Here is a 21610-nt window from a genome sequence, read left to right as displayed (position 1 = left end):
AAAAAAAAAAAAGAGGGCATGTACTGAATGGAGCACTGGGTGTTATATGCAAACAATGAATCATGGAACACTACATCAAAAACTAATGATGTAATGTAAGGTGATTAACATAACGTAATAAAAAAAACTAAGCTTTTATGGTAAAAATGACATGTATATGATTTAACAACTCTCAAGGGTCACATGGGGAGTATCGGGTATGAAGCATGTTGTGGGACCTGAATTGCAGTAAACTGATATAGGAAGACTGTTAAGACACAGAAGCATGCAGGAATTAAATTAAGTCAGTTGGGTATTACTGACATGCCCTACTCGAAAGAGGCTAGATCTCTGAGTTGCTTTCCTGAAACAAGATGCTGGACTCCATGACACGTGTGGGGGCATCTCCATTAATGGTGAGTTGACCCCAGCTTCCCTGGAAACGGAAAAGCCGTTGTGCTGCATCATCTGCATCTACATCCTCTCCTCCATTTCCGCTTCTCCGCTCTGTGCTGCTAGCCGGGTGAGTCCTGACTCCTGCGGACTGTATCATCCGCGCTTTCTTGCCTGCCACCTCCAAAGGGGACCTGGCCAGGGGGAGCTAGACATCAGAGTGTAGGAGGAGAGGAAGGTCAGGTGTTTGTGGTTCTCACCTCTGTCCTACTCCTTCCTGCAGTTCTGAGCAGGACCACACCCCTCTGTGAGGGCAGATCCTCCCTGGGAGCCCCTCACTTACCTCTCCAGCTCCCACTGGGATCTAGCACTCACTCTTGTCCTCTTGCCCTTCAAGCCCCAGGGTAGATAAAATCTCCCTCGAGGCTGGTTATGTCACCATTTTTTGGTTAATTTCCTCCAAGCTACTGGCACTTCTGTAAGTAGTCCCTTCATTAAATACTTCCAGAACTCTAGCTGAGTGTGCCTTTCTCTTTTTTTTTCCCCCAGAATAGTCAATCAGGCTAATACAGCATATTGCAATATACTTGGGATAAGAAGATATTGACTTTATATTTCAAGATATTTCAGTCTCTTCCTATTTCTTCTGCTCTTATTCAGTAGGTTTACTTGCTGAAATTGGCGGATCAAAGTCCTAGGCTTGCCCTAATATTAGGATTCTTTGACAGCTTGTTTTATAGCATAATAATTACTAGAGGCAATGAAATTTAATAAATACGGTTCTTCTCTAGCATCCAGAGCTTTCCATCCAGACATGTTTACCGGTTTCCTGTGGGAGTTTAGTCACATTCACAAACAACTTTGTGTTAGCTTTTATACCCGTGGAAGTCAGACTGTACCTAGATTTTGTGAGTTTGGGGATGATGAATCCTATTAGTTCCATTTAGGCTTTAGATTGAGTTATTAATCTTAATATGTGTGGGATTGAAAAAAGGAACGAATTATCATTATTTAAATACTCTTTCTGCCTAGAGTAGCCTCTGCCAAGATGTAATTGTCAGGTCAGCACTCTGGTCCTGTAAATCCAAGCCACCACTCACCTTGACACACATCTGCTTACTTAATCTTTCTCTTAGTGTATTCTGTTAATCAGCTCTGTCTTGCCAGCAATATTCTTTTGACCTTTTTTTTTTTATTATTCTGTTTACTTTTTTTCCAAGAGAAAAAAGAATCATGAGATACATTGTCAGCAAATTCTATGAAGGTTGTTTTCAGATAAAATTGTTTTTGGCTGGGGAGATTTTTTTTTCAGATAAGTATTTTAATTTTGCTGTACCCACATTTACGGTACAAGAATAGATGTGGGCATTGGTGGTTTGGTTTTCTAAGCTCTATGTGAATTTCCGTAGTACAAGATGAGAAGAGATACTGCTAAATCACGTGCATCTCTCCTATTTAGGAGAGCCTATATTTTGGGCTTCTGTGAGAAAAGTGAAGTCAAAACAGCTGAATTTTTGTAGAATCATAATGCTGGAAAAGATACCAGGGTCATCTTGCCTGGCCCCTACTCTCCCTGAAGAACCATCTTCCCTTCTTCCATAATATTATTGACAGGCTCTGCCCCAGCTCGAGGGAGAGCTCATCCCACCTCTGTTGTCAATACTTCCTTAAATTGAAACACAATCAGCCTCTTTTATCTAGCCACCCTTTAATGGTAGGTCACCTTTCTAGAACATCATGAGTAATCCCGTGGCTCTTTCTCCCACAGGAAGGGTAGGGTAGCTCAGAGAATGGAAATTACCTACCAGGGTTTCATTCTCCCAAGCTTTTCTTTCTTAGACATTTCAGCTGCATGAACTGTACCTCACAGGGCATGTTTCTCAGAACCCCTTGTGACTCCTTGGTGTAGGGCCCCGTGTACCCCAGTCAGCAAACTTCTGTGCCCACAGGCTTATCACAGCCCAGTTTTGGTTTGGTTTGGGTTTTTCTTTTTATTCTTTCTTTCTTTTTTTTCTTTTCTGAGGTAAAATGCACATTTTAGAGTGTATAATTCAGTATCTGCCCAAGGCAGCTAATGCACTGGAAGTCCCACCAGCCTTAACCTGCATGTCTCTGTGTACCCATGTTGTGTGGGCACAGGTGCCCAGAGTCTCACTCTTCTGATCCCTGCCATGTTTAACTCTATTCCGGCTAGCACTTCATTTTTCCTTTGCTGGTTCTTGAGCTCTGCCCTTGCCTGAGCTGGTTTAGTTGTGGTCTTGATACTATGCTCAGCCCTTTTCAACCCTCTTCTCTTTTCAGTCCCTTGATGGCTTTTCCAAATCACATGGGCCATCTAGAACTGAAAACTGGCTGCCCTAGTAGTTTTGAGCCTCACCATGACTTAGACACGCCTGTTATCTGACCCCCAAGCAGATTGGCCTGCTTTGGCTAGCAGGACCAGGGTAAACCAAGTCTAGAATGTACATTATTGACCATCTTTAGGGCAACATCTGTGGTTCTGGTTAAGAGCTCTCTTGTTGAGACTGTCTGGGTTCAGCTTTACCACACCCTCGCCCTGTGATCTTTCTTGGCTAAGTTACTTTATCAAAATGGGGTTTTAATAGTATTTACCTGATAGAATTATTGTTAATGATAAGATAATGGATGTGCAGCTCTTAGCTTTGCCTGATGTATGGTAAACCCTCAATAAATACTTGTTGTCGTACATTTATCTGCGTGGGTCTTGGCTTGGTCCCTTCCTTATCACCCTTCCTTGTGGATCTGTTTGTTGCATATGGCAGTGCTCTTTCCTTATTTCTTGAGTTGTGGTTACCTCCGTTCCCATGATACTAGCTTCCATTGGTCCAGCCATTAATAATTGCATGATTTTTATATTTGGCAAAATATCGATAATGTATTCTCTTAGATAGGGGCCAAGTCTTGGAGCTACCTTGCAGTGATTTTCACATCAACCACCCTCAGGCCAAGACCCTGAACTAGAACAGGTCATTTTGATCCGATCTGTAACCCTTTGCCTATATTTATCCTTGTCCAGTTGGATGAGCATGGCAGCTCTTCTTTTCAGTTTACCTGATCTGAGTGCCTCACCCAAATTGATGGTCAAGATGCAGAACTGCACAAGCCAGTGTCATCCACCACCAGAGTAATTTGATGACCCTCCCTTAGGAAGAGCACCTCTCAGCAAAATGTCCCCTACATCAGCACCATCAGACTTCACAACTTGAAATGGATTCTTCGAGATTTCAGGTGTTGTTCTCTAAGCCTCCACTCTAAAATACGCTTTTATCCTTTCATCTTTTGGTTCATTTATTCATGCAGTGTTCTTTGAGTATCTGTGAAGTGTTAAGACCTCATTGGGAATTCAAAGTTGAAGATTTGGTACCTGCCCCCAGGTGAGCTTTTGCTTTGTGCTTCTCCAAGTGCTGAGTCACAAGGAGTCACGTGGTACCATGGGGTCACGGAGAAGGGCCAGCCAAATCAGACTGGAGGCAAAGGGAGGGGTGTTCCTGGAGGCAGCAATTCTTGAAGTGAACTTTGTGGAACAAAAAAAGGTTAGACCAAGAAGGTCATGAGGTGAAAGGAGTCATAACAAGCTATTGGCTCCAGGTCTTAGTCCATTCGGGCTGCCTTCACAGAACACCACAGAATGAGTGGCTTATAAATGACAATGATTTATTTGTCACAGTTGTGGAGGCTAGACGTCCAAGATCAAGGCGCTGGCAGATCCAGCGTCTGATGAGAGACTGCTTTCTGGTTCATAGACCACCATCATTTTACTGTGTCCTCACGAGGTAGGAGAGGTGAGGGAACTTTCTGGGGGCTCTTCCATAAGGGCACCAGTCCCATTCATGAGGGCTCCACCTTTATGACCTAATCACCTCCCAAATGTCCCACCTCCAGACACCATCACACTAGGGATCAGGTTTCAACCTAGGAATTTCTGGAGGGGGGCACATTCAGTCTATAGCAAATGCTTTCTCATAAGTAAGTTAGCATCTTCAGGTACTGTTTTCATAAACTTGAGGGAAAACAGCTTTGCAACTTGTGCAACTTGTGAACACCACGGTATCAAGCTAGGTGATTCTTTGTGTTCTCCATTTGAAGGGTTCTCTGGTGCTGCCTACTTCAGACGGGTTTGATGATGGAGCACAAGGCCATGTGAGGTTGCTGAAAATCCCATTTGGGGCTGAGCAGGAGAGGGAGAGTAGAGGGTACAAAATACACATCTTGCCCAGTTCACAATTTAGCCCACAGTTCAATCTGTTCATGTCACCCCCTTTTTATATGCCCTAGACCGAGGGACAATACCATTTAGTGAATGCCTTCCTAGTGCTGTGTTAGTTACATGGCTTCTTATATATTAGTTATATGGGACCTTGGTTTGGTAGATGGAATAAATAATTATAACATGCAAGTTCAAAACACAATTAGCTCTTATGATGAGCATTGTAATAGGAAAGTGACTAAGTGAAGGGTGAGGGAAGCCTCGCAGTGAGAATAACCTTTGAGCCTTGCAACATGGCATTCTGCCTTTTAGAGGCAATTCACTCCTCTCTTGCTTGTTCATTAATTTGTAAGTACAGTAAACCTTTATCAAGTGAATATCATGTACCCTGAGCTGTGTGTTAGAAAGAGAAATAGAAGTCACAGTCCCTGCCCTCAAGATGTCATCATTTAATGGAGAAGACGGAGAACAAATGAATAGAGGTCACTGTGATGGGCATCATGACCGGGTTCTTTGGGCATCTTGTCTGGTTGGAGGCTGTTAGGGGCAGGACTTGCAAAGAAGTTTTCTTAGAGGAGATGATAAGTAAAAGTTCCATCGTATGGAATGGTTTGCACTTCTTGGTGTTCGTAGACTTGAGTGAGACTGAGGACTCTGGACTCTGCCTAGAAAATGTGCTTACACATAAAAATTTTAGATACTTTCAGAGGGTTCTCTGAGTCCCTAAATCCCATCCATGAACCCCCAGTTAAGCGCTCTTGTAAGAGTTCATGCTCATAAAGCAGCAGAGACATGATGCCGTAGAGAATATCAATGGATGCTTTATGTGAGTATTTGAGAGAGGAATATTTTCCATTATCTGTGATAATGGAAAAATCAAGCAAGTAGTTGTGACAATTCCAGCAGGCCTGAGAAATCCCTTAGTAATCACTTTTTCTTGCTAGTGCTGGTGATAAGTGAAAATATAAATACAGTCAGAAACTTGGTTCAGGATAATGCAAGTTAAGACCTGCTAAACTACGAGCATCAATTCTTCACCTTATTTTTAAAAAATCAATAGTTTTATTATTTACTAGGTATTTTCATCCTAAAAATAAATGTCTTTCATGTGAATAAATGAAAGAAAAAAAGGTTGATTTAGAAGTAAAAAAAGCTGATCATGATCACTGAAGTAAGTCAAAGGCACTGGTTCTATAACTCATTCAGAATTGACAGGCAAGATAGCAATATAGCCAGAAAGAGGAAATAAATCAGAGCTACCTGCCCAAAGAATGGAACAAAGATGAGGAGCAGGAACAACTTGAAAACCCTCCTTTGTTTTCATGATCCTGATGGGTTCTGTTCAGTGGTCCTATAATTCTGTGATCCATCAGCCTTCCCTGTTGGCATTTATTACACACACACACACGCACGCACCATTTTAGCTGAGGACACCTGTTCGCTTTTGCATTTCCCCTCCTTCCCCACCTCTGCATTTATCCCAAATCACATCCCATAGGCAAAGCTGTGAAGACTCCATCTGGCCCAGTTGTTGGAGTTTCTCATTCTTCCCACCATCCCTTCAGGAGAGCAGGGAAAGAACTGGTTTCTGCAGATCTTGAGGCTCATGTGTGTTTTGGGAAGAGATGGGAATTTTCACTGAACATGTACAAAGCAGGGCTGAACACCACAAGTAAAGGCATGGGGGAGTGTGGTGCCTTCTGGGAATACACCCTGTGCCCCTCGTCACCTCCCATGTCATTGTCACACCTGCAGAAGCCCCTTCTCTCCTGAGGCCTGTGCTACCTGCTCAGGTCATCTTTCCTTCCCTCCAGATGTTCTTCTACTTGTCTTCAGTAGCTTTATTATCTATCTCCTACTTTACCATACGTTGAGCCCTGTTCCCTGCAGTCACTTTCAGGAACATTCCTTTGTATGACTCTTTCATCACCCAGACAAGGAAATGCTGTTTTGTTTTGTTTTTTTAATCCTTGCCTCCAGTGACCACCATCTCCACACCACTCCATACCTATGGCCAGGCAGCATCCTCTAACTCTTGTCAATGTCCTCTAGCCAGAGGCCACCAGGGACACACCTGTAGTTGGACAAGCTGGGTTTGTTGCCTGTTGCTGAGGGGGAGACCTCACAATATGGGGAGCCATGGGGCAGATCAGAATGAGAGGGTGCTAGGAGAAAGGACCAATAGGACTTGGGTTTGTGTCCAGTGATTTGGGGGTGGGTTTACAGAAGCAGGGCTTTGCTGTCAGGAAATGGGGTAACTCCAACTGGATATCTTGAGTCTTACCTACAGGGAAGACAGACTAGAGCAAAACTGAAGAGGTAATTGGGAAAGAAGCAGCAGTTGCTCGTTATCCGGGCTTTTGGGTATTTTCTGGCTTGGCCAATGTGCGTGCTTTGTCTGTGTTCAGGTGTGATTACTATGTGGCCATGTGTTTATCTTGTTCCATCACAGTCACAGATTGGCCTTGTCTGATGTCAATTTTCCGCACAGTCACTGATGCTCACAGGGAGAAGCCCCAGCCTAGCTGTGAGTGCCAGGCCAGCTCCTGAATATCGGGGCTGCTCTTGTCTTTCTCAGTCTTCACCACTCTGAACTGCTCCACTTCACGTATTTGCCTCCTTGATCAAAGCTTCCACCTGCTTCCTCGTCCACCCCCTGCCTGCTCCCTTAGCTCCTGTGGGGACTTAGCCTCAGCCGTTCCATGTTTTCCCAGTTTATCAATGCCTTTCTTGGCTCACTGCTCTCCCTAACCAGGCAGAAACTATGTGGTGATGAGCTGCGTTCATGGTATGCTGATAACCACCCAGAAGCCCTGCCCTTGTCACCTCCTGTTGTTTCCTTTGCCAGCCCCTTCCTCTGGGTGGGCCCCATCATTCACTGTTCCCCTCTAAGATTTGTGAGCCCTTCAGCAGAAAGGCATATAACCATCAACATGTGTTTCTACCCTCAGCAGTCCACAAAGCTGCCTAGCAATGCTCTTTTTCATAACTTGTTTATCCCCTCTTATATCCCTGGAAGTCATGTGTCCACCAACTTCACCCTGAACCCTCTCTTTCCAGAAGGTATTCTCAATTCCCCCTCTACTAAGAAGATAGAAGCCACCTCATATGCTCTACTGTGGCTTCCTTATTTTCCATACTTTATTTTTTTTTCTAAGTCTCCACCCATCCTCCTTCCCTTGAACCTCTCTGAGGGAAAGAAATATTCATCCTTTCTTAGCCTGCCCCCTCCACTGTGTTCCTGATCTTGTCCCCTCTTCTCAGCACCTGCCTTCCCCAGCCCCACAGCCTCTGTAGTGTGGCCCTTTCCTTTCACAATGCAGTTCCAGGAAGTGAGCTTCTCTTTGGACTCCCTCCTCATTCAGTTGCACCTTAGCCCTTCTCTTCTCACTCCCGGACCAAAGTGATCTCGTCATCGATTTTTCTTAGACGTAGTCTTTGTAAACTGTACGGCATCAGACCAGCGTTTTCCTTGAATCTCTTGAGACCATGCTCTCCAGATTCTCCTGGCTCATCTTGGTTTTATTTCTGCATCATCTCAAGACTCTGACCCTCTTCCTATTCCCCAGCTTTCTGTGGGTTTTTTCCTTCCCCTATTCCCATCTTTATAGTTCCCTTTCTCTCCTATTCCCTCTTAACAATCTCAACCACTCCCAGAACTTGAATAATTCACAAATTTGTCTCTGCCCTTGACCTCTGTTGGAAGCCTAGTTCATTATTTCTAACTGCCTGCTAAGTATCTATAGCATGATATATTATTGGTACTAAAACATCACTTGTCTGAAACTAGATTCATTAGTCTCACCAGAACCAGAGTCTCTGTATAGTTTTTGTCCCATTTCATGGCATTCCCATTCTCTGTCACTTACAGCTGTCTTGACTATCAAATCCCATGCGTTCTACCTTTGCATTGTCTCTCGTATTTGACCTCATCTTAGGGTGCTTGCCAAGTTATAGTTACGTTGTTAGGGAGCCTATTAACTTGTTAGTTAGGGGCAAGGGACTTGTCTTACTCATCTCTGCTTGTTCCTCTGTATCCAGCACAGTGCCATACCCATAAGACACCATCACTGTTTGTTGAGTGAATGACTATAAATTAAGCATTTTAATGCTTTACTTGCCCTTCATGAACTATTTGTGATTGAACAATTTTCCATCATTAGACCTCTAAATACTTTTATTCTTCAAGCAAGCACCAGAACAAAGTTTCCTACTCAGAACCTCAACCATGGTACTTCTGCTCTTTTTCAGGAAGAGCAATTAGGTAAGCATGCATGGGTCATGAGGCATTCATATTCCCTTCCTTTTTGAAAGCCAGATAGGATACCTAGGATTATTATGTTTTCATGGCAATTTTAGATAATTTACATCTCCCTTTATACATTGATTTTTCTGCTTTCTCTTTTCTTTATTTTTTAACAGGTTTTCAAAATGGAAACTATCACTATGACATAAGATGCTATTGATAGTACATCAATATGATTCAGCTGTTTCCCTGCCCAGCAGAGTGTGGCTGCTCTCTGCATAGCCCTGTAATACATATTAGTTACACAGACGTTAGCGAAGCCCTTCCCATCCATATGTATGTGCGTGGCCCTTGGCAGTTAATAATGCCATATATCACGTGCATGTAGAATGTAAAATGTACTTCACAATGACAGCAGGCTCATAGAAAATGAATATTGGCTTATGATGAGAGGAAAACCAGGGAAAGATTTTTGTCCTTTCAAATCCACTGTTGAGTGAATTGTTTCTGTGTCTCAGTATCCCAAACCCACATTCTGCCTTTTTTTTTTTTTTGGGTCACTATATGCCCCTCTCTCCAGCCACCTTATTTCACTTCAACTACATGGATAACAACAGAACCCCTTTGGAGAAATGAAAGATAGCAATTACACATTGGTATTCATGTTACAGGAGTCACGCTGCCATCCTCAGGGAGTTGAACAATGAATATCCAACATTAATTGCCACAGTAACTGAGCTTCTGACCTTGCTGAAATGTAATACACCCATTTTACATAGTAAAATTATTTGCCACTAAAAGATTTTTTAAATTATCATAAAATTATATTGCTGTTTAGAGTTACCAATAATTTTTATTTTTGTCTCTACATTTTCTTGGGAATCAGGACATCAGCAGTTGCAATCATAATTTTATCACCGATTTGGCTGACAATTATGGCAAGATTAGTGCCTTTGTATTCTTAGGAAGGGTGAATAAAATGCATTGCCATCCCTGGTAGATCTATAGAACTGATTAATAAGGTACAGTGGACATAGTACATTTTACCCATTGGGGAGAAAAATATTCTTTTTTTTTTTTCTTTAATGCTTGCTCCTAATTATAGGTTGGATTTTCTGCCAGTGGCAGAAACATGCTAGGAACTCTAGGGCATGTTTCCCTTTTGAAAGAAGTGATATCATTTTTCAGGTGAAGCCTACCGACTATCAACTTTTCTTGCTTTCATCTTTTGCTCAAATCCTCAGAAATACAGAAGCTAGCTTTTCTTACGTGGATTTTACAGTTCTTTTTTCCTGGGCTACCTCACCCTTCCCGGGTGTCACACACTGGGAGAATTTCACACTATATATATACTCTGGAAGTGTTCATCACTCAGGGCCGGCCTCCACACTGCTGGGTCAGCATTGAGCCGGACTCCGACAGAGCCTAGTCAGCGGGCCACGGTGGCTCTGGGCTGTGGGAGCTGTGTGTGCAGAAATGAATGATTGTTCAGCCTTCTCTCCTTTTTAAAAGGGACTGAGGTGAAGAAAGTCAGTGCACTCACCCGTGACATGCGAATTTCAGCCTAGATGAGATTCTAACTAGAGATCCATTTTTGCTTGTATTCCAGCAAAACCAGCACAGGATAAATTTGAAGGCCATCTTACGTCTGGGGGGAAAAAATGAACCGAGTGATAGAATGGGTAATTTTTTGCCCACCTTTTAAAGTAGGGCTGTGAGGTAAATGAGTGTGTGTCTACCCTAACTACTTAATATAGCTTGCTCATTGTTTTAGTGTTTAAGTCGTTTATGACTTTCCAGTTTTAAGCATTGATAAGATAAAAGAGAATACATATGCAATTAGTATGTTGTGTCTTTTGAAACTTTGAACTTCGGATTTCTTACTTCAGATCATTCAGGTAGTTTTAAAAGCGAGCTCTCTGAATCCTAGCCCCACTTTATTTATATTCTCCCATTTCCTTTACAGGACTTATGTCTCCCTAATACTTGTCTGTGTCTGTAGAATTTGAGCCCGGACACTCGACCATTAGGGGGAGATTCTTGCCCGGACTCCTCATTTTTTTCAGGATCTTTAAAGAAATCCTGGCGGAAAGCAACTTGAGAAAAAGGCAGCTTCAGTTTAGCCCCTGCTTGGGGGTTGGGGTTTGTTTGTTTTTGTTTTTGTTTGCAGGTTTGTTTAATTTCCTCTCCCCTTTTCGTCCCATCCATCACGGCCCTCCCCTCCGCCCGCCGAAAGCAGGATGATGAGGTGAGGACAGTTCAGGTGAAAGAGCAAGAGCACAACGTCCTGGTGCTGAAGAGGGTGCAGTGCTGTGGGCCGGCCCCCCCGGCCGGCACCGCCGACAGTGATTGGAGGTGAGTTCGCACGGAGGCTCGCGCTCCTCTTTCCTCGGCCCTGCCTGCCTCCCCTTCTCTCGCTCCATCTCACTCGCTCCCGCTGCCTCCCGTCCCTCCCTCCCCCTCTTCTCCCCGCCTCTCGCCTCTCGCGCGTCCTAGCTGCCTGCAGAGCTCTTGGCAGCCAGATGGACTCAGTTCCCGGCGAAAGGACAGAGATGGCAAGATCTTTTAGCTCTTAGGGGATGCCTTTGTTAGTGGCCGTTCACAATGGGCAGCTCCCGGCTGAGGGTCTTTGACCCTCAGCTAGAGAGGAAGGAGTCCGCAACGCTCTCCGACCGAGAGCTGCCCTTGCCTACCTTCGATGTGCCTTATTTCAAGTACATTGATGAGGAGGATGAGGACGATGAATGGAGCAGCCGCTCGCAGTCTTCCACCGAGGATGACTCGGTGGACTCTCTGCTCTCTGACAGATACGTGGTCGTGTCCGGGACCCCCGAGAAGATTTTGGAGCACCTTTTGAATGACTTGCACCTGGAAGAAGTCCAGGACAAAGAAACAGGTAAGGCACGGGGGGCGGGGGGGCGGGGGGGTGTCTCCAGCTTCCAGACCCACAGCTGCGCCTGCCCTTGTCAGCAGGGGCAAGACTCCCGCTGAAGCCGAAACCAGCATGGGCAGAAACAGCATCTGCTTTGTGCGCCTACCCCCTTGGCCTCGTGCTGTTTTGTTTCCATCCAGTAAATGGACACATGTAGATCCAAGCAGCTGCCTGGGAAGTCGCTGTACAAAGAAAACGATGGGAAGGCAGATGTTCTTGTGTCTTTGGCAATTTTTACGAAATCTCACCTAAAGGCAGTTGGCAAGAGGCTAGCATTTTAATAGCCAGTGTGCATTGGGAAGAAATACAAGGGACGAGCATTCACCTGGCCTGTGGGAAGCACTGAGCTGAGGGAAGTAGCCTCCCTGCGGAAATGCCAACAATTAATGCAACTACTCAGCAACTGGAAGCTCAGCAGCAACTTCTGCCTTTTTCCAGGTGGTTTACAAACTGCTCAGAGCAAGCCTTGCTGTGCAGAATATCCTACTCATAGCTTTGCAGACTAGAAACTGTAACTCACTGAAGTCTTAGTGATCAGACTTCTTGTCCTTTCTATCTAATCTGGGAGCAAAATACCCATTTAGCTTTGTCACCCTTGCACTTTGGGAAACAGTACCATTGCATGTACAGAACAACCTAACCATGCTTCCTTTATCACCAAAGGGCGAGTACTTACTTCTCTTCACCAGAATTCGTAATTTGTTCCAGCGTGGAACAATTATTGCAATGAATAGGCCTGTGGCTGTAGCCTGGATTCTGTAACTTGATCTCCTGACTAAAAGGCACTGTTTGCTGTTATCAGAGCACCTGTGTTTGTAGGTTGAATTCCTGCAGAGTAGCACCTTAGGTTTTTCCCCTCGTTGGAAAGATTGTGAAATGACTGTGTAGGTGGGAGCAAGTTTCCTTGGGTCCCAGTAGTTTTTTGTCTGAGCCTAATTGATGTCTGATTCTAAAAAGCATTATGAAGGACGTGAAGAGAAACAAAGTTGTGTGAAATATGTAAATGGGTTAAAAAAAAGAAAAGGAAAATGACCCAATCCCGTATCCTACAGTAATGTTATACTTTGATCTCAAAAATCAAATAGATACTTTATTTTGCGTATGTTTGGGGTGGTGGAAACCAGTAGCTGTCATTTATACCCAGGCTAAAAGAAAAACATTCTCATGGCATTTGCTGGGTTGTTTTTGTATGTCTGTTGGTTAATATTTTGTGCATTTGAGCACTGTTCCCATGTTCTGCTTCATCAGATATAATCATCATGGAACCGGGAATAATTTTCCACGTACTGATTACCAGACTGCTCTACACAGGTGGTTTGGACTAGATTACAGGCAAATAATCTGCCGCAAAGAGGAGACCTTTCAATGTGGATAGATGTTTCAGGGGTTTGAATGCTTGCTTCTTCTTAACAGCACCACAGTTCTGGTCTGTAATGTCAGACTCTGTGTCTAGGTCATGTGAGTGGGTGTAAAAATTATTAATGCCAGTATTAGGCCTAACTTGATTTCTTTTTTCTTTCTAATTGTCAGTGGTTTTTTGAGAAAGATGGCCTAGGTGCCCATAACACGTTCCCACTGTCCACGCTGGGAATGAGAAATCTCCCAGATTACTTTACTAAGTATGCCCGGAGTTGCCTGCTGCTGGGAACGGTGTTGTGCATGGTGTCTAGTGACTGTTACACCACGCCTGGGATCAGATGTGTCACTCTAGCCCCGTGCTCAGCAAAGCAAAGAGGACCAGAGCCCAGTGGTTTGCCCTCGGCAAAGCAGGAAGAGGCCTCTGGGGGTCAGCCTCTCATCGTTCCTACTCATTTCCTCAGAGTTTTCAGAGGACGCATGATACTTCAGATTTTTGTAGTGATACTTGAAAGAAAGCATGGTAGCAACTTTTCCTGTGATTAACAGAGAACTTTATGAAAATGAAAAGTCAAACTTAGAGATTGATGTGTATGCGATAGGGAGGCCTAAGTGAAGTCCTATGCGGTTCTTCAAAACGTCACATTCCAGCACTTGGAGAAAATACAACAGAAAAGCCACCATGTGGTTTTTTGTTGCTACAATGAAAAGAAATATCATATATGTAAAAATAAAATAAATTCCATGGGCAACTTGAAGAAAAGAGGTGATTAGTTTGTTCTAGCTTGAATACTAAATGAATCACATATTTAAAGGAATTGAGGCCCCTTGTTACCAACAGAGGTGAATTTGCGTTCTTTATTTTGGTCAGGCTGGCAACCCTCATTATAAAAGGCCTATGTGAACAAGAGCCTAATAGCATCGTATAAACATATGGAAGGCAGATGGAGGAAAATGAGAAGGGGCTGCAATAAAAGTATACAGCAGCGTTTTTATGTTCTCGAGCACCCCTTTTAGAGAGAGAGCCATCTGGGGCCGGCTGGAGCCATCTGGTGGTCGTCCACATGCCCCAATGGCAGTGAGGAGGTAAGGGTACATGGGAGGACATAAGTACTCCCATAGACCAGGATGAGCCTGTTCTGGATTGTTACATTCCTGTGCCCACCAGAGGCTGGGGGAAATAATGGTGCCAGAGATGTGAGTCACTTCCCATCTCTTTCCCACAAAAGTCACTTAGTTGTGAAAATGGAAGTACAAGGCCCGATAGAAGAGACCTTCTGCACTCACAGAGGAGCAGTTGAAGTGATTACTAATTGATACGGACGTGCAAGTGGAAAAAACGTTGACTTAATTGAATGCAATAGGAAGGAGAATGCCACAGAGCTATTGACATGATGTAATCCTGTTGCTACCTGAATCGAGAAAACAACAATTCACATGGTAGTCTATCACCAAGTCAAACCGGGTTTTAAAAGCAATAACATTAGAGATGCCTAAAAGCAGCCTACTAACGATTTTCCCAAGTGATTAGATTCACATAACAAATGCCCCGTGTGTTTCCATCATCCCCTGTATGCCTGCCTTTCCTCCCTTGTAGGACCAGGCTCAAGGAGTCTTTCCAGGAACAGCTGTAGAATGAATGCATGAATGAATGCATGCATGCATGAATGAATGAATGAATGAGTGATTCTTCATTGTTTCAAATGAAAAAGCTATTTGAGTCTGGCCACTGGATACCTATTTATGAACATGGAAAGTGATTGAAGCAGCTTTCAAAGATGACCTTTTCTGTCAAGGTTCAGATCCTGGCTTATACCTTTGGAATGGTAGAGAAAAATCAAGCAGCTCTTTCATCTTCCCTGTGTAGGGGAGACATCGTTGAGCACTCCCAGCCCAGGAGAATTACAAAGCAGGCAAGGAGAAAGAAAAACAAGGAGTTGTGAGTAGAGGAGCTGGAGGGAAGGAAGAGCAAGCTCCCCCCAGCCAGCCCTGGTCTGTGGGGTCTGTAGGGGTTCATCCTCCTATTTAACTCTTCCCACTCCCTGGAAAGGATAGAGTATGTTTTGTTTAGGGCTGCTATTGTTGGGAATAATGACTTCTGGTTCAAAGCAGGAGGAAAATTATGTATTGGATGGATTACATAGAGAAAAACCTTCTTATTGATTTTTCTCCCTGAATCTGCATTATGACAGGTCCACCTTAGGGAGAACACAAGAGGAAACACATTTGCTGGCCTCTTTTTTTTTTTTTCCCCCCATTTTCTTATTCTTCATTCATCCTTTTGAAGCAAATGTGCTTAAGGTTATGTGTTTTTAAGAAAAACAAGCGAGCAGAGAATAGGATAGTAGGAACAGGTAAAGCCAACCAGCTCATGCTTATTAAGCTTGACCTGCTTTCTTCGAGGTGTGGCTGGTTTGGTAACTCAGGAGGCTGTCATTCAGCATACCCTGTGGAGGGTACTCAGGGTGGAAGCGCCTCTTTGGTCACGTGTTACTGGTCGGCTTCCAGCAGCACTGCGTAGGGCGAGCAGATCATTGAGAAACTGAGTCGTTTTCCTTTGTAAGGAGGCAAAAACCTCCGTGAAAGTGCCTGTCTTAGATCGTAGGGGTGTCTCGATCGATAGCGTCCAGAGGCTAATCTCCATTGCCAGCTTGCTGGTGGCCTTTTTAGAGCAGTGCTCTAACGGAACCTTGAGGAAAGGAGGACAGGCACCGATTTTTATGAACTTCTCTGTCCTCTTCCCGGCCAGCACCAAGCCTGTCCTAAGTGCTTGATGCGTGTTTCTTGTGAAGAAAAATTAAGAAGGCTTTTTTCCTGGTCATTGGAAAGATAGAAGGCAACTTAGATGATCTTCCTCCTTGATCTCCTTACCTCTTAGGATTTCTGGAAAGATGTTTGGCGTTTCTGTTCCAGGCTTCCTCTTGCAGGTGGCAAAGACCTCGATGACCGTGTAGCAGCATAGCTTGTGCAGGGCCAAACATCATTGAGGCTAGACACAGAAAATTTTTAGATGGTGGTAAATCTCTCCATGATTTTGCACAATTAAGATGCACCTAAAGTTATCTTGTATTTATCTTTTGTCTTTATTTTTGTAATGTCACGTAACAAATAGACCAGTGGATCTTATGTATGGCTGCACATTAGGGGCGCATGGGGCACTTTTTAAAAATTCCAATACCTGGGTCCCACCCCAGAGGTTCTGATTCAGTTGACCTGAGATGGGACCTAAGCTTTATGGACTTTAAGAGCTCCCCAACTGATGCTCATATGCAGCCAGATGTGAGAGCATGGAAACAGAACATTGACCTTGTCTCTTCCACCACTCCCAACTTTTTAAGATTTATTCCGAGTTTCTAATAGTTACAAATATATACCTGCCTCGGAGAGTTAGGGGCATCATTTCCCCTTTTCTCCACCTCCCCTCCATCCCCCTCCTCCTCTCCAGGGCTTTATGTCCACTGGTCAGCCTCATGTCCACTGGTCCCTGCCTCTGCAGCCTGAGAAGTTCAAAATTTACAAGCTTGCACTGCTAGTCCACCCACTGAAATAATTTTGGAAAAAAGGAAACAATCAGAGGAGACAGAGGTACTGGACACACAGCTGTTGAATTTCCCAACTCTTGGAAAGAGGAGGTGATGATATATAGTGAACAAAACCCATTTGGATTTTTGCCAGGGTTCTGTCACACCATAGAAATCCCTGGGTGGCCCTTGAGTCTCACAGCCAAGATGCCTACTTCTGCAAGAAATCGTGCTTTAAGAAAGGAGAAAATGCACATAGCAGAGGAGAAAGGGTACTAAAATGAGATTCTGAGGTCTTGGGTCCCAGATCTGGGCTCCATTAATAAAAAGCCTGAGACCTTAAGCAAGTCATACAAAAAAATCTTTGAGATGTCTTTCATCACTAAAACACCTTGATTCAAAGGGATCTACATCAGTCTCTTTCCAAATGTCACAGAACTGTGGAATTCTAGGTCTGGAGGAGAGACCCTAGAATTCATGTAGACAGTTTGCAGAAACCTGTGGTCATTTTATGTTGAAATCACCATCACTTAGCCTTTGCACAAGGACATAGGCTATTCAGTCTACCTTTGTATTTCTTATATTACTGCTGCATTTCTTCAGACTCATAGGGCAGTTAGAATGTTGATGGAGGAGGAAGCCTGGAACCCACTGCTCAGTGGCCATACCTGGTGATGATATATGTGTGTTTATGTGTAACCTTGTTCAGTGGGAAACTTCTTAAGCTCTTTGAGAAATTATGCTATAACATTTCCAAAGAATGGCTTTGATTTATCACCTACTAGTAAAATCCATTTGCAAAATTGTATTACCAAGCCATCTTGGGATATTCAGAAAGAGTCTGTTGCCAAGGAAAAGTGGCAGTTTTCCCCCAGTGGTGAAAGATACTACATCCTATCTCTTATCCTAGCCATCTCCCTGTAATTTCTTTACTTTTAACTTTATACATTGCTTCTGTGATAAAATATAACTGTTCATTTTTAATTACTCAATTTCTGTATGCCCATGAATGAATACCTTAGAAAAACTTAATTCCTTCATTCCACAAATATCTTTAACACTCCCCTGTCTAGATGTGGAGATATAGTTGTAAACAAAACAAACTCTTTACCTTCATGGGGCATATATTCCAGTAGAGGGATTCAGACAAAAAAAGAAGTAGGGAAATGGTAGATATTAGATGCTAATCCTTATAGGCACTATTTTATAACTATATCCACATGTCTTTAAAATTAAGCTAGAGGAGGGACGCCTGGGTGGCTCAGTCAGTTAAGCCTCTGCCTTCAGCTCAGGTCATGATCCCAGGGTCCCAGGGTCGAGTCCCACACTGGGCTCCCTGCTCAGTGGGGAGCCTGCTTCTCCTTCTGCCTGCTTCTCCCACTGCTTGTGCTCTCTCTCTCTCCCTCTCCAAATAAATGAATAAAATCTTTTTTAAAAATAAGCTAGAGGGTATTTTAATGTATTTAAAGTATTTTCAAGGCACACCTAGGTGGCTCAGTTGGTTAAGCATCTGACTCTTGATCTCAAGGTTGTGAATTCAAGCTCCACCTTGGGCTCCATGCTGGGCGTGGAGCCTACTTTAAAAAAAACAAAAAAGGTATTTTCAAGAATTAACATGAAACTATTGGTTGTAGCAACAAAGTTCAGAATCAAAGGAAATAGACTTAATTGAAGAAAAAGGGAAGGGAGGGAGGGAGGGAGGAAGGAAGGAAGGACCTGTGAAAATAACTTTTTCATAGACAAATAACTAGACTAGGTTGCCATTTGAGGTCTTTTTCAGCTTTCCGAAACTGCCACTTTTAAATAATAGGTTAATTTTGTTTGCAGACATGCTTTAGTAAAAAAGTCAACAGCGACTAAATTCATTAGCACCAACTCCAGATGCACAGCACGGCTGTTCGGTGAAGGCTTACTTTTCCAGATAAAGAAAAGGCTTGAAATAGCTATCCATGGTGACAGTGAAAATCCCCAAAGTGCTGTCGAGAGAGAGCTAGAAGTAGAAGTGTTCACGTGAGAATATAGTTACTGCTCTACTGTTTAATCTTTGTATTGTGGATTTGGTTTGCTTTGGTTTGATTTGGTTTTTTGGCAATGCCCTTAGCTTCCCTCCCTATTACTATTACGGAGAATGTAATGTATTAGCCGGCCGTAATTGAAGAATTGGGAGACTTTAAAAATTAACACTGACAAATGATGAGGTATTAGAATTGTGTAGAAGTTCTCTTCTCAGTTGCCTCATTTATGAAAGCAGAGGACTTAGGCCACATGTTGTTTGAGGACCCTTCCAGATTTGAAAGCCGGGATTGGAAGATTACTCAAGATACCCCTCCATTTATCCAAACTTCCTCTCCATCCAGTGGATTTTAGAACAGGATAATTGTCCCCAATCTAATGGACGTAGAGGCTAAGGTAGAAGTTATCTAAACTGCTTCAGAGATAGAATGATCATTTGAAACTGGAAATGAACTCAGGTGTATCCCTAGCTTTTCCCCAGAGATAATTTTTTATCTAGTGACTAGAGTCAGGGATAAAAGGCCTCATTGAAGTAAAAACCTACCATTCAACTCCAGCTCTAAACCCCAAATCAGGTGCTTTGGTAGCTGCTTAAGAGTGCTCTAATCTCCAGCACAAAGGCCTGCTTCTTGGTTTCCAGCTGTGAGCTGGATGGCCACTGGGTGAGCTGCCTGTGTCCCTGTTTCCCGGAGGTTACAAAAGAAGGGGTGTGGGGGAAGAGGTCCTAGTACCAGCTGATGGCGGTCAGACTGCTCACAGGAGATGGAGTTAAAAATCAGATTTTGACTGTGGATTTCATTTGAGGTGTTCATCATCTGGACTAATCTATTCGCATCACCTTTAAACATGTGATACTATGTATGATAACAAGGGAATTGATGCTTTTACGCTGCCAGTAGGTTGTGGGTTAATTAATACTCTTGTTGGTAATGAAGCAAGGTGAAATGAAGTGAGACCGAGCTGAAGCATAAGGTCATTAACATACACTGATTAATAATGGAAATGTGGAAGTTTTCATTACCACATAACCAATGGGCAAAGAAAGGTGTGTAATGGATGAGGGTGTAAGTAGGAGGACAGCATACTTTCCAGGCACACCATCCCTGTTTAGAATGAGAACAGATTGCTGGAATGCATTTTTTTTAATTGCATCATTTTCGTGTTGAATCCACAAGACCTCTTCTAATACTTGACGTTCAACTGTAAGTCCAGAGCACACCAGAAACAAACTAAAATATTATAGGGCTATAGAACATTAATTTCAAGAGGACCTGAAGATTTTAAAAAAAGGGAAAATAAGATGCATGAGGAGCAAGAATTACCTGAGAAATGAAATCTTAAACCTCTTGACTGTAAGAATATTGAAAAACTTGGACATCTTGACAAGTTTCTAGACTTTGTTCTTTGAGTACTTTTAAGAAAAACATCAACAACTTTCTGATGGGGTGAGTGAAGGCCTTGTCCTAGAGCCTGGAGGTGAGAAAGAGGGTCTTTGAGGGTTTCCTTCACACAAGCTAGGGATACACCTGAGTTCATGTGTTCGAAATGAAATTGACATGTGACTGTTGTCTCTATAAAGTCAGTTCTGGTGCTGATGTCCTCAACCCATGAACCATGAGGGTTTTTCCATGTAAACTGCAGACAATATGGAAGACATAGAAATGAATGGACTTTCTCCTTCATTCACCTCTGCACATTTTATTTGCTTTATTTCCCTTATTTACATTTTATTTGCTTTCCCTTCACCTCAGATGCCCAGTTTGACACAGGAAACAGGTATTTCTTTATAGTTCAGTGAATTTCTAATTTCCTAGAATGGCTGGAGAATAATTTATTACAAATAATAAAATACTCTGGTACATGGAAAGTTGCCATAAGTATGTACATGAATTATCAATTTTCAAAGAATCTGAATATATAAAAAGTACAATCTGTTTTTAAATATAAACTATAGAGGCCCTATCTGATAAGACACAAAGTTCATGTAGAATCATGAGGCCCTGAGAGTCTTCAGCTTTATTATTGTGGGAATAGAATACTGGCTTAAATCTTTCTAGTCTCTTTGGCATAGGATGGAGGTTGCTTACAAAACACAGATCCTCGGTGCAACTTGAATCTTCTCTCATAAAATAAATTTGAGAAAGGTAACAGCTTTGTTCAGTTTTCATATTGTCTCCCTAATGTGTACCTGTTAAGAATCTCTATAGTACACCTTCTCAGTTTGGTACTAACTGATTTTTTTGTTCTTGTAAATTGTTTCTTTTTTGTTGTTGTTCTTTTAAAAGGAAAATGGGGGCACCTGGGTAGCTCAATCAGTTAAGCATCTGCCTTCAGCTCAGGTCAAGATCTCGGGGTCCTGGGATTGAGTCTCATGTAGGGCTCCCTGCTCAGCAGGGAGTCTTCTCCCTCTCCCTCTGCACTCTACCTTCCTCCCTCCCTCTATCTCAAATAAATAAAATCTTTAAAAAATAAAAGGAAAATGGATTTCTGTTCCTTTAAAAAGAAATGCTGTTCTCAAATCTCTCAGTTTCTAAAATTACCACATTTCCTAGTGAGTTTTGGGTCTTTGGACATGTTTAATGTTGTACTTTAGTGCAAACATGATTTTGTCGTGTCCAGCTGTATTTCCAGAAACTTGTTTAAATGTGTGATATCAGTCAGGCTTTTTTGGAGGAGCAAATTGGAAGGAGCAACAGATTCTGAAATTCATGAAGACAAGATACTGTGTCAATAGAGTTGACAATCTAGTAATTTTAGCAAGACCACAGTTTTACTGGAACATCAGCTGCTAAAGTTACTGGAGACAATGCTGAAGGATGAAAAAACTCTTTTCTCTTTCTCTTCTTTCTTTCTCTCAGAGATCTTGTGTGTCATCTCCCCAGACAGTTGGAAGATTTAAAGTGAGATCATCAGATGTCCTTGTCTGTATTTTAAAATGCTGT

General features: G+C 42.9%; 1 protein-coding gene across 3 annotated transcripts in view; it reads left to right on the top strand.

The window, feature by feature from the left end:
• Positions 1 to 21610, top strand: part of RAPGEF5 (Rap guanine nucleotide exchange factor 5) — a 230887-nt gene that overhangs the window by 149447 nt on the left and 59830 nt on the right. For all 3 annotated transcript variants that reach the window (XM_035020718.1, XM_035020719.1, XM_035020721.1), the window contains 2 exons: positions 11086 to 11201; positions 11654 to 11742. In XM_035020718.1, the coding sequence (XP_034876609.1) occupies positions 11086 to 11201; positions 11654 to 11742 (205 nt within the window). The remainder of the gene's footprint in view (positions 1 to 11085; positions 11202 to 11653; positions 11743 to 21610) is intronic.

This window comes from Mirounga leonina, unplaced genomic scaffold (genome assembly GCF_011800145.1).
Source record: "Mirounga leonina isolate KUSES-001 unplaced genomic scaffold, KU_Mleo_1.0 Mir_174, whole genome shotgun sequence".
Taxonomy (NCBI): Eukaryota; Metazoa; Chordata; class Mammalia; order Carnivora; family Phocidae; genus Mirounga; species Mirounga leonina.
Note: the sequence above shows the minus strand (reverse complement) of the source record. Positions and strands in the feature narration are given on the sequence as shown.